The 15,966-nt window shown below is 48.1% G+C and overlaps 7 protein-coding genes across 7 annotated transcripts; 3 read left to right on the top strand and 4 right to left on the bottom strand.

Annotated features, from left to right (window-relative positions):
• Nucleotides 1-311: 311 nt before the first annotated feature.
• On the top strand, nt 312-3,151 carry N7484_009410 (uncharacterized protein; the record flags this gene model as incomplete). The annotated part of the gene is made up of 3 exons (XM_057119797.1): nt 312-586; nt 646-759; nt 820-3,151. 3 exons carry the CDS (start codon nt 312-314, stop codon nt 3,149-3,151), a joined length of 2,721 nt encoding a protein of 906 aa, XP_056969352.1.
• Nucleotides 3,152-3,529: 378 nt separating this feature from the next.
• Nucleotides 3,530-5,145, bottom strand: N7484_009409 (putative xylosidase/arabinosidase; the record flags this gene model as incomplete). The annotated part of the gene is made up of 2 exons (XM_057119796.1): nt 3,530-4,920; nt 4,989-5,145. 2 exons carry the CDS (start codon nt 5,143-5,145, stop codon nt 3,530-3,532), a joined length of 1,548 nt encoding a protein of 515 aa, XP_056969351.1.
• A 1,509-nt stretch (nt 5,146-6,654) lies between these two features.
• On the top strand, nt 6,655-8,380 carry N7484_009408 (putative hexose transporter; the record flags this gene model as incomplete). The annotated part of the gene is made up of 3 exons (XM_057119795.1): nt 6,655-7,257; nt 7,325-7,953; nt 8,017-8,380. 3 exons carry the CDS (start codon nt 6,655-6,657, stop codon nt 8,378-8,380), a joined length of 1,596 nt encoding a protein of 531 aa, XP_056969350.1.
• A 792-nt stretch (nt 8,381-9,172) lies between these two features.
• On the top strand, nt 9,173-9,985 carry N7484_009407 (uncharacterized protein; the record flags this gene model as incomplete). Its single annotated transcript, XM_057119794.1, has 3 exons — nt 9,173-9,400; nt 9,454-9,870; nt 9,941-9,985. The coding sequence occupies 3 exons, from the start codon at nt 9,173-9,175 to the stop codon at nt 9,983-9,985; spliced, it is 690 nt and encodes a 229-aa protein (XP_056969349.1).
• A 483-nt stretch (nt 9,986-10,468) lies between these two features.
• N7484_009406 (uncharacterized protein) lies at nt 10,469-11,491 on the bottom strand (the record flags this gene model as incomplete). Its single annotated transcript, XM_057119793.1, has 1 exon — nt 10,469-11,491. The coding sequence occupies one exon, from the start codon at nt 11,489-11,491 to the stop codon at nt 10,469-10,471; it is 1,023 nt and encodes a 340-aa protein (XP_056969348.1).
• Nucleotides 11,492-12,265: 774 nt separating this feature from the next.
• N7484_009405 (fungal specific transcription factor domain-containing protein) lies at nt 12,266-13,631 on the bottom strand (the record flags this gene model as incomplete). The annotated part of the gene is made up of 5 exons (XM_057119792.1): nt 12,266-12,466; nt 12,517-12,600; nt 12,653-12,870; nt 12,926-12,959; nt 13,014-13,631. 5 exons carry the CDS (start codon nt 13,629-13,631, stop codon nt 12,266-12,268), a joined length of 1,155 nt encoding a protein of 384 aa, XP_056969347.1.
• Nucleotides 13,632-14,283: 652 nt separating this feature from the next.
• N7484_009404 (Gfo/Idh/MocA family protein) lies at nt 14,284-15,567 on the bottom strand (the record flags this gene model as incomplete). The annotated part of the gene is made up of 1 exon (XM_057119791.1): nt 14,284-15,567. The coding sequence occupies one exon, from the start codon at nt 15,565-15,567 to the stop codon at nt 14,284-14,286; it is 1,284 nt and encodes a 427-aa protein (XP_056969346.1).
• Nucleotides 15,568-15,966: the final 399 nt, after the last annotated feature.

Below are 15,966 nucleotides of genomic sequence, written 5' to 3'. Positions count from 1 at the left end.
TTCTAAATGAATTGTTACCTGCCCCTCGTTCCACACCGGAGATCTTCAAGACGAGCCAAGAAGAAGCATCCCGGGCCTCGAGTCGGAGTATATCCGACTAATTATGAAATCCGTAATTTAGCCTAGGGATCGATGATGAAACTCTTTAAGCAGGGATTTCAACATGCAGCAGCACATATCTAAGTATCCAGCAATCACTTAGACTTGTTCATCATAGCCCTGGAGAGTGAGTTATTATCCTATAAATTTTTCCTGGGTAAAGACTACGAGTTCCCTGTGTTTTTGGGCGCAGAAATTGGAAGGGAATCATCATGGCACCATCTCAGCCCTTTCGCGCTGGTGCAACAGTACTGCTATCTCTCATAGCAGTACACACCGGCGTCCACGCAGCATCTGTCTGCAATGGTGACAATTCAGCGTCGAAGGCAGCCTACGATGCCTCAAAAAGCTACGTTGGGTGTTACTTAGATCCCAAAGTGAGCATTTTGACGGCAGCGAAACTTAGCACCATTGGTATGACGCCTCAGTACTGTGCCAACTGGTGCGGTCAACGAGGTTTTGCTTATGGTGGCATCGAGTTTGGAACGTAAGCGAACTGTCTTTTAATCGATTGAACCGTTGATGCTCAAGCTGACCCCTAAATAGGCAATGTTTCTGTGGGAGTGAGCCCGATTTCAGCCTCGCGACCAAGACAGATGACAGCAGCTGCAACTCGAAATGCGCAACTGAACCATCCAGCTCATGTGGAGGAGGCTATGTGTAAGTCAAATGCAAGACTTAAAAGAGAACAAGGTGCTAACATCGTGGAACTGTATTTAGTATGTCTTTGTATAAGATCTCGAATCCACAAGGGGGCGGAGTGAACACTAAATTCGTGCCAGCGTGCCAAACACAGCCCCTCTGCAGTCACGCTATCTGTGATACTTCATTGAGTATTGCAGAGAGAGTCAATTCGCTTGTCAAATCCCTGACCCTGGAGGAAAAGATCCTCAATCTTGTGGATGCTTCAGCCGGATCTGCCCGCCTCGGCTTGCCTTCCTACGAGTGGTGGAGTGAGGCAACGCATGGTGTTGGCTCTGCACCGGGTGTGCAATTCACTTCCAAACCAGCCAATTTCAGCTATGCCACAAGCTTCCCTGCACCGATCCTTATAGCGGCTTCCTTCGATGACGCTTTGATTCGGAAAATCGCTGAAGTAATTGGCAAAGAAGGACGAGCATTTGGCAACAATGGATTTTCGGGATTCGATTTCTGGGCCCCGAATATCAATGGTTTCAGGGATCCTCGATGGGGAAGAGGGCAAGAGACGCCCGGCGAGGATGCTTTTGTCGCACAGAATTATATTCGCAATTTTGTTCCGGGACTTCAGGGTGATGACCCGAAGAACAAGCAGGTCATTGCAACATGCAAGCATTACGCGGTCTACGACTTGGAGACGGGCAGATATGGTAATAACTACAACCCTACCCAGCAGGATCTGAGTGATTACTTCCTGGCTCCGTTCAAGACTTGCGTGCGTGACACGGATGTGGGAAGCATCATGTGTTCGTACAATTCGGTTTCCGGCATTCCAGCCTGTGCGAATGAATACCTTCTTGATGAGGTACTCAGAAAGCACTGGAATTTCAATGCAGACTATCACTACGTGGTGTCTGACTGCGGCGCAGTCACAGATATCTGGCAATACCACAACTTTACCGACACCGAAGAAGCAGCAGCCTCCGTTGCTCTCAATGCCGGTGTTGATTTGGAATGTGGTTCCTCATACCTGAAGCTGAACGAATCTCTCGCAGCAAACCAGACCTCAGTCAAAGTCATGGACCAGTCCTTGGCAAGACTATTTTCCGCATTGTTTACGGTCGGCTTCTTCGATGGCGGAAAGTATGACCATCTCGATTTCTCGGACGTATCTACCCCTGCGGCTGAGGCTCTCGCGTATGAGGCTGCAGTCGAAGGTATGACACTTCTCAAAAATGACGACCTTCTTCCTTTGGACTCTCCGCATAAATTCAAGAGTGTCGCCGTGATTGGACCATTTGCAAATGCGACGACTCAAATGCAAGGCGATTACTCTGGGGATGCACCATACTTGATCAGCCCATTGGAAGCATTTGAGAGTGACCTAAGGTGGAAAGTGAATTATGCCATGGGTACAGCAATCAATAATCAGAATACTACTGGATTTGAAGTAGCTCTAGCAGCCGCAAAGAAGTCTGATTTGATTGTTTATCTTGGTGGCATCGACAACTCCCTCGAGTCCGAAACGCTTGATCGGACTTCACTCGCTTGGCCTGGAAACCAACTCGATCTCATCAAGAGCTTGTCCAAGCTCTCGAAGCCAATGGTAGTTGTCCAATTCGGAGGCGGCCAGGTTGATGACAGCGCCATTTTGAAGAACAAAGATATCCAAGCTCTGGTTTGGGCGGGATATCCCAGTCAAAGCGGAGGCACTGCTCTTATTGATGTCCTTGTGGGCAAACGATCACCTGCTGGCAGACTACCAGTCACGCAGTATCCCGCCAGCTATGCCGACCAAGTAAATATCTTCGACATCAACCTTCGCCCTAAAGATTCATATCCCGGACGAACATACAAATGGTACACCGGAAAGCCGGTGATCCCATTCGGCTACGGTCTTCACTACACAAAATTCAAGTTTGACTGGGAAGAGACTTTAAACCGGGAATACAACATTCAGGACCTTGTTGCCTCATGCCAAAGAAATTCTGGCGGTTCGATCAACGACAACACAATCTTTACCACTGTCAAGGCACGAGTCAAAAATGTGGGCCATAAAACTTCTGACTACGTTAGCTTGCTGTTCCTTTCCAGCAAGGATGCAGGCCCGGCTCCACGACCAAACAAGTCCCTTTTGTCATACGTGCGTCTCCACAATATTGCTCACGGAAGCGATCAAGTGGCAGAGTTGCCTCTCACTCTCGGCTCACTGGCACGAGCTGATGAGAATGGAAGTCTCGTTATTTTCCCAGGGCATTACAAGATTGCATTGGACAACTCCGAGGACTTGACTTTCGAGTTTACATTGAAGGGTAGCCCAGCGGTTATTGAGACGCTCCCTACGCCTGATGCACAGTATAACTTTACTGTGCCCGTTCATATTCAGCCAGCGTCCATTGAAGCGCATAGTTAGGTTTTGTGAAATGTACTCTTCTTGGCCCGGGGCTTTAATGCCTGAAATTGTCAAAGTTCAAATTTTTGAAGTAGACATGTCTGCTAAAGAGTTGGTGCCTTTAGGCCCTACTACAGAATACAAGTCTTCTGTTTCTTCTATTGAGAAAATTACACCTGTAGATGGACCGTGACCGGCTGGCTTTAACAGAAATAATAGTTAAAATGGTTCAATTCCATTGAGTAACTAGTGCCTCTCCAGTGTATCGGATGGTCCAGACTATCTGAAGCCTACCTTACTACTGAAAAGTGCTTGGGTCGTCCTCAATAGTCTAACTAGACCATCGTGGCGCCAAGGTGTGAGAAAAAATAAAGGTATCAATTCTATCGATTCTAACATTTACTCGACACTTAGACCCTCAAAATGAACTTGCATGCCCTCCGTCTGCCCAACAGCGTAGACGCCAATAATCGGGCCAGTAAAATCAGGATCGGTCATATCCAAAGTATCAACCGTTCCAAGGCACGTCCAGTTATTTCTAACGTGAGGTTGGAATGAATAAAGCAGGGAATACTGCTTCTCTGTGTACTCTATCCGGAAAAGCAGCGAGCGAGGGACTTCCTCGAGAGTATGTTTCTCAGTTCGAACGATCTTCTGGCCAGCATTGACCAGTTCAAGAACCACCGCTTGCTGAAAAGGGTCGTAGTATATTCTTGAGAAGCGGTGCTCTTCCTTGTAACAGGCGAGACCAGCCTGGATCTTTGCAGAGCTCCAGGAATCCTCGATTCCTTCGAGGACCACAGAGCTACTGCCGGATAATTTCCGTTGCCGCTTGCCAATAAAAGTCGGACTGTCTGTCGGGTGGGACAAATCGATCGATGATGCAGTCAAAGTCAGGGATGAATGGTTATTCTCGATCCGATAATTGCTCATGATAGCATCTCGAATATAGAGATAGTCTAACCCAGCTTCAGCTGTGAGGTGCGAGCTCGAACAGGTTGCTGAAAGGCTGCGAGGGCTTAATTTCACTTGATCAAAGACCGGCCAGTCGTCCTCCCAGTTGACCCGGGTTAAAAAGGTCTCGCGGCCCATAGGGCATCTCCCTTGGTCCTCTAGACGGCCTCCAAGGCAGGTTCCCCACCATTGGCCCTCCTTGTCCTGGAAGAGTTCACAGTGGCCGGTATACTGGACATACTCTTGAGTACCACGCGCCGTGAGGACGGGGTTGCTTGGACATGAGTCATACGGGCCAAAGACATTCTGAGAGCGTGCCATCGTCACCATATGCCCGCCATGGGTACCACCCTCCGCGATGAGCAAGTAATACCAGCCCTTGACCTTATACAAGTGCGGCCCCTCGGGATAAATGTCACCAGTGCCGTTCCAGATGATCATCTCCTCGGTCAATTTTGCGCCGGTCTCGAGGTCGATTTCGAAGAGGTTGATCGTGGTGCCTGGGCCTATTCCACCGGACCCTTGCAGGTAGACTTTCCCATCATCATCGAACAGAAGACTCGGGTCGATTCCCTCGAACTCGAAGTAGACCGGGTCGCTCCATGTGCCTGACCAGATATCATCGGTGGAAACTATGAAATTCTCCGTCGCGTCCCTGTTCTTTCCCTCTCCACGGATAACATTGGTACAGACGATATAGAATTTGCCCTGTTGATAACGGATCGTGGGCGCGTATAGGCCTCCACTCCCGACCAAGAACTTGCCATCATCCACCGGGTAGAGGTTTGCCTGCGACTTTGCGAGGCTAAGCTGGGATTGGCGGTGAATTGCATTTCCTGTGCGCTCACACGTTAGCGGAAGCTCGAATTGTCTCTTCCATCTACTAAGCGACCGGGAGACTTACCGATCTGCTTCCATGATAGCAGATCTTGAGAGGCGTAGATAGGTAGACCGGGGAAAGCGTGGAAACTGGAATTGACGAGATAAAACCAGTCGCCCACCAAGACCACGGATGGATCAGGCGCGAAGCCCGAGATGATAGGGTTGACTGTATCCGACATGGCTAGCTCACGCAATGAAGAGAATGAAGGCTAGAGGAATAATCTATGTTCTTTCACTTCACCCCGCCTTGGGTAAAATACTTAAATATGCCAATTGAGATACTCCGCTTGCTATTAGCCAGGACTAGCTAGCGCCTTCTGTTCCACACACTCTCACAGGTGTCATATTCCCAGATATTCTACAGCACGCATTCAACCCATTAGCCCACATGCTAAGTAGTCGCGTAGCACCGATTCGCCAGGTTTGGCCAAGTATTGCTCGATCGTGCATGAGAGGGGTACAGTTGAAATTTAGGCAAGTTCCGGGAGATAGTCCCGCAGGAGCTAGCCAATACACAACGAGACCTGACCACTATCCGAGTTGGGGCTGCACTGTAGAGTCATGATTTCATAAGGAAAGATAAGCCAGGAGGGGAATTTGGCTTCCAACTGTATCTTTTTACAGGTCAGTACATGGCTTTGTTAGCTGCATGCGGCTGGATGAGGGGGTAAATTAGGCTGTTCATAGGCCACCAAGCAGGGATGCCAAGTACGCTGTATAGGCTAAATTGGAGCTCAAGGTCCAAAAGAGGCTCTCCCCCACAATTGCTCCGAAAGAAATAGTACATACAGTAGTCAAAGGAATCACATGGATAGCTCCTCTTGGCAATTACTGGGCGAGCAATCGGCTAGGCTGTTGATTATCAACGGGTTTGCGGATAGAGAAGCCGCTTTAAGAGAGGCGATTTGCATCTCCGTGTCGAACAAAGCTTTAAATGAATATTAACTACATGCTATGCCTGACTACTAGGTCGGCATGTTTGTAACTTGCACGCTTTTCCCGGCAAGCTTAACTAGTAACTAGTAAAGTGGCTGAGATTAAAATCAAAGCAAGTAAACGCTCTCTCAAGCTCGGCTAATGCTGAACCCTCCACTTGCCGGCGGTATCACTGTAAGTTTCGACCCCCAGTTAAACCCAGTTAAACTAACGTTAAGTTAATCGTCCTCTTACCAAATAAGGTCTAGCTGGACTAGGCAACCTCTCTCGGGCCCCCGCAAGTGTCTACCGCTAACCCTAAGTCTCCCAAGTCTCCACCCCCAGTCCCCCACAGCCTGCGGGGTCTGGAGTATGCACCGTCGAGGTATGAAGGATCATGAACCCAAGAGATAGCGCGTCAAGGATGCGAGCATACCAAGAAAATGCCAATATTTTCGGTAAAATGCAGAACAGGCAAATATAACCCTTGGCCAGCTCAAGCTATTCGCCAACACTAAATGGGGTGGCAACATGTCGTGACAAGCCCGGTTAGAGGACAATACAGCCGGGAATCGATCAAGCCACCATCTGTACGGAGGACAGGGGTTGTCAAGCTCATGGCTGTCTCGAAATTCATAAGAGGGGGCCTTTTTCCTTATTAAAAGCTCCCTTTCATCCCCATCTGCAGTGAGAAGAGGACTCGTTAACTTGTTACACCTCTTTTGCCTTTCTCATCTTCACCTACATCGAGTCCAGCGCACGCTACAGCAATCATGGCGTTGCGATTCCGGCCCCCGAAGCCGAGCCAGAAGATCCTACCGGTTAAGCCGACAAAGGGACACTTCTTGTTCGCGCACCAGGAGTTCAAGCGCGTGCCATGGTGGAAAAGAAAGAACATGCGGACCCTGTACATCTACATCGTCGTCCTGATCATGACCAACACCGCGAACGGTTTCGACGGTTCCATGATGAACGGTCTCCAAACTCTTTCCTACTGGCAGGAATACTTCGGGCACCCTCACGGCTCGCTTCTGGGTCTCTTTAATGCCGCCATGAGTCTTGGTTCTCTGCTCGGTCTGTTCGTTGTGCCTTACATGATTGATGCCTGGGGCCGTAGGCTGGGTTGTTTCGTTGGATGTCTTATTATGTTACTTGCTGTTGGTTTGCAGTCTGGCGCTACTGGCTTTGGCATGTTCATTGCTGCTCGTCTGCTTATTGGATTTGGTGATTGTCTTGTTCTTGGTAGTGCTCCGCTTTTGATTGCGGAGATTGCGCATCCTCAAGATCGTGCCGTTCTTGTCACGCTTAGTGGTGCTTCTTATCACTCTGGTGCGTTCATTGCTAGCTGGGTGACATTGGGTACATTGAAGATTCAGGTATGTATCATCACCAAACAGCTACCATGGATATACTTGTTCTCGACTAACACTCTTTCTTCCATAGAGCGACTGGTCCTGGCGTCTGCCCAGCCTGTTGCAGGCTATTTGCACCATTGTTATCGTTGGCGGTATCTGGCTCATGCCAGAAAGCCCCCGTTGGCTAATGAGCAAGGGAAGACACGATGAAGCCATGCGAATTCTCGTCAAGTACCATGGCGAGGGAGACCAGGATGACGAATTTGTGCACCTGGAGTATGCCGAGATCAAGGCCGCCATCGAACTGGACAAGGAGATTGACCAAACTCGCTGGGTTGACTTCTTGAAGACCAAGGGCAACCGCAAGCGAATTGGTCTAATCACTGCTCTGGGTCTCTTCAGTCAATGGAGTGGCAATGGTTTGATCTCGTACTATCTCAAGCAAGTTATGGACAGTGTTGGTATCACCAAGGCCTCTACGCAGCTTGGAATCAACGCTGGTATCAAGACCGAGGCCTTGATCACCAACTTCACCCTGGCCTTCTTCATCGATAGGTTGGGACGACGACCGGTCTACATGGTTTCGACGGTTGGCACGTTCGTGGTCTTCAATGCATGGACTATCGTGTCAGCTCGGTACGCGATCGCGGCTAATCAGGCGCTGGGATACATCTTCGTCGTCCTGACCGTTCTATACGGAGTATTCTACGATATAAAGTAAGTACTCATCCATCTAACAAAGTCTTATACCAACAGCCGCTAACATTAGGTTTCTCTCAGATCCGGTCTGATGGCAACCTACACCACCGAAATTCTCCCCTATGGTCTCCGTGCCAAGGGTTTCACCTGGCTGAACTTCTGCGTCACCGCAGCCCTCTTCTTCAACCAGTACATCAACGCGATTGCTCTCGACGCCATTGGCTGGAAGTATTACATTGTCTACTGCGTCTTCCTTGGAGCGGAGGTCTTCGTTATCTACACCTTCTTGATCGAAACCCGGTATACTCCCATGGAGGAAATCGCCAAGTACTTCGATGGCGATGACGCGGTTGATATTGGTGAGATTGCTGTTGCGGATATGAAGGAGCAAGCCAGGGAGTCGGGGGGCAAGGCGACTACTGTTCATGTTGAAGTGAAGGAGTAAGCTGATACACAGGGCATGTTGGAGATTTGTTTGGGAGGCTTTGTGGATGCTTTAATGATTTTTGGATATAAAGTTGGTTGGCTACGCCTAGAGCTCTTACTAGGAATTATCCCTGGGAACCTATCAGACTACACATTATTTTGTGCACGTTTTGTGAGCTATCTTCACTGATTAGCTCCTAATCATACTTTATTAGCTTCCTAGGAGCCATCTGAGTTGATGAAAATTGACGACCTGGATTCATCATAATAAACAAGCTGAAAGACCACAATTGGCGAGCAAAGTTGACTCGCATAATTGACCTAAATTCTAAACCCTAAGCCATGCACTAGTGATTGTATTGAGTAATAGGAGCGTGTTCAACCCAGGCGCGAATATCGGGGCTTTGTTATCTGGAATAAAGAGGGACTGGATTTTTCGGGATAGAAAATGTGGGTTGGAGTATGAACGTACTTGGTAGGTTCATGGCTCAGAGAGGCTGATAGGGGTGATGAGGAGTTGATGATACCCCCGGGGGGGGAGCCTGTTCAACATAGATCGTCGGACGCCAAGGATAGGGAGTAAGCTAGCAGAGATACCAGCCATCTGATGCTCCTAGGAGCTAGTCACGAACGAGCTTCTGAATCGTAGCGGGGTTGAATGTCTCCACTGTAAGTGTAGGAGAGCGCTATAAAAGTTGCATTTCCTCTTTTTTGCCTTCTTCATGCCACTCAATTTCGAATTTCCCGTTCTAAATATCCAAGACTAGTCGTCCTCGGCCTCTCCATTTCGCTCGGCTCTAGTCACATTACAATGTCTTCCCCTTCGGCTATTCTGCCAATTCAATTGGATGAGCCTGCTCTGCTACGTGGCTTTTTTGGTGAATCAGGCCATGTTTTGACCGTGATGAAGAATACATGTGCCATATTGGCTGTTGAGCCCATAATACAGGCACGGGCTACCATATACATACCGTCGCATGTCCTCGCATTCCTCTGGCACCGTTTTTTGACCACCGACGCATCTTATCAATCCGATGACGTATGTTTTTCCCGAACTTGAAAATGTAACTTTGATTGACGCGACAGGTTTAGGAGACTACTGGGTCATCGTATCGCAAACCCATCGACGGAAAAACCATCACGGTGAATATTCTCGTGTCAGCCAAAGTTTCTTTCTTTGCAACCCATGAGATATGTCTAATCACCGCTAACGCTCTTTACTACCCTTTCGGTTCTACCTCCGGTGCAAAGACCACCGTTGTTTGTGGTCCGTTGAGAGGACGCTGGCAAATCGAGGAGCTCGATACGCTCCGAAGCCAGGCATGGTCCGTTTATCACTACTCTGATGGTGACCTTGTCGAAGATAATTCGAACCTCGAATTGGAAGGGGAGCTTTGCTTACAGACTAGCCGTCTTTTTCTCGATACCCACTGCATTGTGAATGAGCACAACAATGAGGAGGAGGGATTGATGATTTCTACGAGCACAAGACTGAAAGTGCGGGACGATGTAGGGATTGACGTTCATTTCTTTGGCTGCTGTACATGATGAATGGTCTCGCTAGTTTAACTCGTATTAGCAAAGCGGGGCGGGCGGGGGCTCACAGTCTCCTTCCATTGGTTAATTGCCATGGAAAAGTGTCACGACAGAACTAGGCGTTACTAGTGTTTACAACAACCAGGTCTTGGCACATGTGGTATAAATAGGCATTTTTAGTTATGCAATACAACCAGACTTGACCACTTTTCCATACGATGACCAACATGACCCATTGTAGGTCGTGAAACCCGTTCAGCAAAGCTGATAAGCCAATGACACCAACCCTCGCTGGAGCGGGTGCTCTTGCTACATACCATATGGAAAATCATTTTACGCTGCCACAAATCGACGTTTCTAGCCCTTTGTAAGCGGTTTGGGTGACTGCTGTTTCACCCTAACCCATAGATTCCTTATTGAATCTAATCACCACCACCTGCACGTAAAGCATTACTCCATCTCTCAATTCGTGCCTGGTGACGGGAGCGACCTATACGCGGCATTTGCATTGCATCTGACCACAGGCATAGCACCACATCGATTTGCACACGCAGCTAGACCAGATATTTTATTAGCATTGACTCGTCATATTTTTTAGGTCAAGACATATATACTTCATGTGGTTGCAGCCATACGTGCGTGACACGAAAGCCTTGCAGTTCGGACACATCATCCACTTGTTTTGCTTTGCTGTAGATTGCAACTTATTCCAGTCCTTTTTATTGTTGCAATCACCAGCATGAGATGCCTTCTCACAGAAGGTGCAAGTGCTCTGCTTGCACTTTGAGCAAATCCCAACATGATCCTGTACCTTGTCGGCTGGAATTAGTGCAAGGCAGTGCTTATTGGAACAGATGATTTGTGGCACTGGCAGTGCTGACTTATTCACCTCGGCGAGGCGCTCTTCGAACCTTTGTGCCATGGTACCTTTGAGTGCTGGCTTGATCGTGGGCCAAGGAATAGGTGTGCTGCAGCACTTTGGTGGGAAGATGGAGATATCTGCCAACGCAGCTTCCACGAAGATTTGAATGCAACTGTTGCAGTAATAGTGGGGACATTGGCATTTGATCATATCCCGATCTGGAAGGCTTTCCGTGCATGCAATACATCTATGCAGGTCGGATGTAGGTGCATCGGTTCCAGAATACGGTAGGGACGGTGTTGCGGATAGCAAAGTCAGGGTAGAGCTGCGAGATACTATAGACACCTCATCATCTGAATCCGTGACGAATGTCTCTATTAACTGATCGACTTCTGAATCACCTTCGCTTTCTTCCGAGAAATCCGTGCTAACACTATCGCCCACGTCATTGTGATCGTCATTGTCATCGACACTGTCACCGTCGTGGTTTCCGTCAAAAACATTGCCAGGTTGAGGATATTCAATTGTATTGGCTCTTTCAAGTGCAGCGATGAACTCCCGAGGCCGTGTTTCAAAGTGATCTATCTCTCTTTCCCATGATTTAAGCGCGGCCTCGTGGTCTGGCGAATCTAAATCTGGCTGCGTGACCTTGACACGCTTGATGCGATCCAGCTCGGCTGCGATGTCACGCTTCAGAATCTCGTAAATCAGACTTGCTGATGCAGAGTCCATGTTTTTCTGGAGTCGGTTGTGAAAGTTGATTATCAGTATCAAAATGATTTCAAAGAGATAGGTTGCCCCCGATAAAGATCAAGTACCAGGTAGGATATGTCAAATTTGAATGTGGAGAAGCAATATTGAATCAATATAACGGACAAAGAATATTATATTAGATCGGAAAGTTCCTGACAGACCCTTTTGTAGAGCTGGCGTTGATTGTTTTTGCCAAATTACACCATGCGTAGTTTGAGTTTCCCAGGCCGATGTGACCTCACGACTAAGGCATATTTCCAAATATGTGAGCGGATGAGAGACCTGAACCGCTTTTCTCACACCGCAAGACCATGATATCCACTCCTTAGTTGAATCTTATGACGGGATTCGGTCCAAAAGACTTTCAATAAGCACACGCCCTTTTTCTGGACAACTAGATTCCTGGAGCCGAAGAGCACTGAGACTCTTTGCACAATATTCTAGCAAAACGGTATTCTCCTCGCAAGAACCATCTGACAGACACGTGAGCACGGTTAGTGTGGCTGCCATAACGCGATGGTAATATGGCGGCGTCCATTTGTTGCTTCCCCGGCTGTCTGTGGACAGAATCTTGTCCACAAATGAGATCGTTTCCTTTGCAGCTCCAAGACAGACACCTTGAGCCATTTTAGAAGAGTAAAATGGCGTCGAAAACTTTGAATTGACAAAGAACGGACGATGCATTATGAGCATGGCATGATTAAATCCTAGCAAAGTGTAAGTAGAGATATCTAGCAAGATATGAAAGAGTCATTAACGTAGTTCAATTTCACAACGTTGATGCTGAGCCCAAGGAATTTCATCCCATGCTTGTGGGTCTCCAGTGGGTGCGATGTCTTTCGGAGCTAAATGAGCGGGGAGTTCCCCTCGCCATGTCATGAGCTCTGCCTGGTGGTTCATAAGTCGGCCAACAAAGGACTGTAAATTTGACTTTCTTTCACTAATGTCGGAGGCCTATTCGACAATATTAGTAAAAAAGCTATGAACATCGATGTGTAAAATACCAGGTCAATCACTTTGCGCAAGATCCTTCCGAATTTTGCCATGACTGTAATAAAAACAAATTTGCTGAAATTTTCACCGTCTTCCTATTTCTTGGATCAGTCAAATACCACTCGAGAGGAATTTAAGAGCACGAACCGACATCTCTTCTGATGGATAAGGTGCTTTGGCATCTCTTTCTCTGATGCTGAGCGCTCTCCCATATTCAAGGCAAATATCAGACTCCAAACTGTAGATTGACCACCAAAGGGAGACTGCAGATTCAAATTCAACACCATCCGGCATCGGCACATTCATGTCATTGATTCCTAGTGTGTAAGCGAAACGGATGGCAACGCCAAGATAGTTGTACGCCACTTTCTCAGGTCAGTGCAAATTCTCACTCGTCTAGAGCGAAGCAACAAGACGTACCATTGGGCTGCGAAGTATGGTGTGCATAAACAGCCTATATGACAGTGAGATTGCTGAGGATTCTTGAGCCAGGGGTCATAATTCATACCATTAACATTGAAGCTTGTACAGTCAATAACCTGGCACCGTCAAATAATGACCAAATAAGCTTTTGAGCTTCAACAAAATAACCGGCAGCCCACTTGGCGTCCTGGGGAGTATTCATGTAAAGGGCGCCTAAAGCTAAGACTGAATGCATTAAGCATTGCCACTGGAGGGAGCCAGTTGTCTCCTCGGCTGGCAGTGGACTGTCCCAGAAACCAAGCCAAATGCCGCGAAATGTGTCCTCGGGGATAATTGGATAGATGCTGTGAACGACCTCGAAAAATGAATCGAGATGTTTGTTGGCGACGTTTTCGCGCAACCTGAAGTTTCCGGTATTTTGTATCCGAGACGCTTCATAGATTCCATCTGCCAGGCCCAATGAGCCAAAAGATTCCGACTCCGAATTGCCCAATCTGGCTCTCTTGTGTGGCCTTTCAGTGATGGCCTCACTGGCCTCGGTCAATGGGAGTAATTTGTTTATATCGTCCAGCAGCATCAGGGTAGCAGTTGGACCATAAACCGCCGACTTCGGTAATTCTCCATCGTGACACACAATAGCCCGTGGTAAGCTTCGTGCCGACGTGTCAGCATCTGTTGAAGCGTGAGTTTGATGGAAAAACATAACTGGGTATCGCTTGGACAGGACTTCACAAACCCATCAATCCAAGTGTCCCTTCCGTTCTATAGGTTTGTTCACCGAAAACTGCTCTTTCAAGCTCCAATACTCGTGCGTTTATCAAATCCAGCCCACTGTCGTCATATTTAGCTCTTTCAAAGCTGTAAGTCATGGATCAATTACCCATTCAGCCTGTTGGCCGCTGTAGAGGGATCATAACAGCATTGCACCTTGCTCTTCTCGCATGACTTGCAAGGCAATAAGCCATCACACTATAAAGCATTCAGCTTAGTAAAGATTTGGGTTCATCTTGTCGCTGGCTAGGGCCTTGGGGCTTTACCTTCAATTTTTTTTTCCGGCATGGATCGCAGGCCTCGGTAGTCTTTTTGCGCCCCGAAAGATTGGCCGTTCGGTTCGGTGTCGCTGACATATTTCTTGTGTACTGAAAAGTGTACAGAATGTCGACGTGAGAGTTGCAGGGTGGAGGTCAAGGGTTGGTTCGGGGGCATCCCGGTCAAGATTGGAGGGCCCATATCAATAGCGTTCATTGGCTGAACCACGTCACGGGAACAGTGGAGCCGTGCTACTGTACAAGATATACAAAAAGGAAGCAGCCAATCTATACCAGATTGATTCTACATACATCTAAATACCAGTCTCAAAATTGAACCAGTTCTTTAACCTGGACAGCCTGTCCAGTTCGAATAGCCTTGTTGGCTGCAATTCCTGTCAGGATAGACATAGCTCCGTCCACATGGGACGCAGCACGATTCAAGCGATCAGGCAAAGGTGTCCCAAAAAGGTCGTTCAATAAGACAGGGTCACCACCGCCGTGGCCTCCCTCTCCTTCAACCACCTCGGCCTCATATGGCGGTGCAAACATGGGGTGCACCGTGATTTTTGTATGCGCTACAGCACCCTCCTTGCTCTGATCGCCTCCTGCGTTGACATAAGATTCTTCAAGTACGTCCATCTCCAAGCGACCTCCAGTTCCATTGAAACAAACTCTGAATCCTTCCCATGGACAGTATGCATTAAGGCTATAAGTCATGATAGCCCCGGACTGGTAGCTCACCAGCACGCCCATCGTGTCTTCGATGTTGATGCCATCGCCGAAGACACTTTGATCACGGTAATAGCCATCTTCATGCTCGGCGTCAAGATACATAGCCTTGAGCTGGGGATGGTCTTCCATATGGAGAGCAAAAGGATCGTTGACCGCCGCAGCACTTCCATGAGCTCGAGAGTAGAACTTAGTCTCTCCTCGAGATTCGGCATTTTCTTTGCCGTAAAATTTCAAGTCACCCTGCGCAAAAACAGTCGATGGGCGACTTCCCAGCCAAAAGTTCACCAGATCAAAATGATGAGTTGACTTGTGAACAAGCAGACCACCACTGTTGCGTTTATCCCTGTGCCAGCGACGGAAATAGTCTGCACCGTGACGGGTGTTCAGGAGCCATTCAAAGTGCACCGAAGTCACTTTACCAATAGCACCATCCATTAACAGCTCACGCACTTTGGTATTGTGAGGCGCGTATCGGTAATTGAACGTAACGCGCAACTGTTGCTTGGTCTCCTTGACAGCGTCTAGAATCATCTGACACTTGATCTCATCCACAGTCATCGGCTTTTCGCTCAACACATCGCATCCCAACTGCATAGCGCGGATGATGTATTCATGATGAGTCCGGTCAATAGTCGTTACTATCACCGTATCGGGTTTCGTCTCTTCGATCATACGATCAAAATCAACTGCCTTGTAGGTCGGCAATTGCGCCAATCCTAATTCCTGTACCCGGGTATTGGCCACATCCATTCGTGTTTGATTTGTATCACAAAACGCCACAAGGGATGCGCTATCTTTGAAATCCCGAACGATGGCGCTGTAGAAGAACGCGGCGCGTCCTCCGGTGCCTACAACGGCGTACTTGGTGGGTGCCATATTGTGATGAGCCTGGATGTGGCTTTCAAAATCTTGAAATCTTCAGGGTGGCTATTTGTTCATCTCTTTGAAGCGATGAACCTTGATTCACTGCGCTGTACCCCTCAGCCAAGAGAAGTGGTTACCCCCACGCCTTTGCTGTCCAACGTTTTTTCCATCAATAAGAAGAGACCCCGCAATCCCCAGGAATGAACCCCACACTGTCCATGAAGGGGCCATATCGAAACTTTAATCTCGCTTCGGCCCAGTCATGTCCGATCGGAATCTTATCTTTGTGGCAAAGAATTCACATGTCCGCTCAATTTGGCACCTACAACTTGATGCGTGAAGATTTTGTAGCATATAGAATTCATTTCATCTATCATTGTATTTATCTTCACTCGGAAGGGATAGAAGCAA

Source organism: Penicillium longicatenatum, assembly GCF_028827895.1.
Source record: "Penicillium longicatenatum strain IBT 33135 chromosome Unknown contig_6_segment0_segment0, whole genome shotgun sequence".
Lineage (NCBI taxonomy): Eukaryota > Fungi > Ascomycota > Eurotiomycetes > Eurotiales > Aspergillaceae > Penicillium > Penicillium longicatenatum.
The sequence above is the reverse complement of the archived record's forward strand: the minus strand, read 5'-3'. Positions and strand labels throughout refer to the sequence as shown.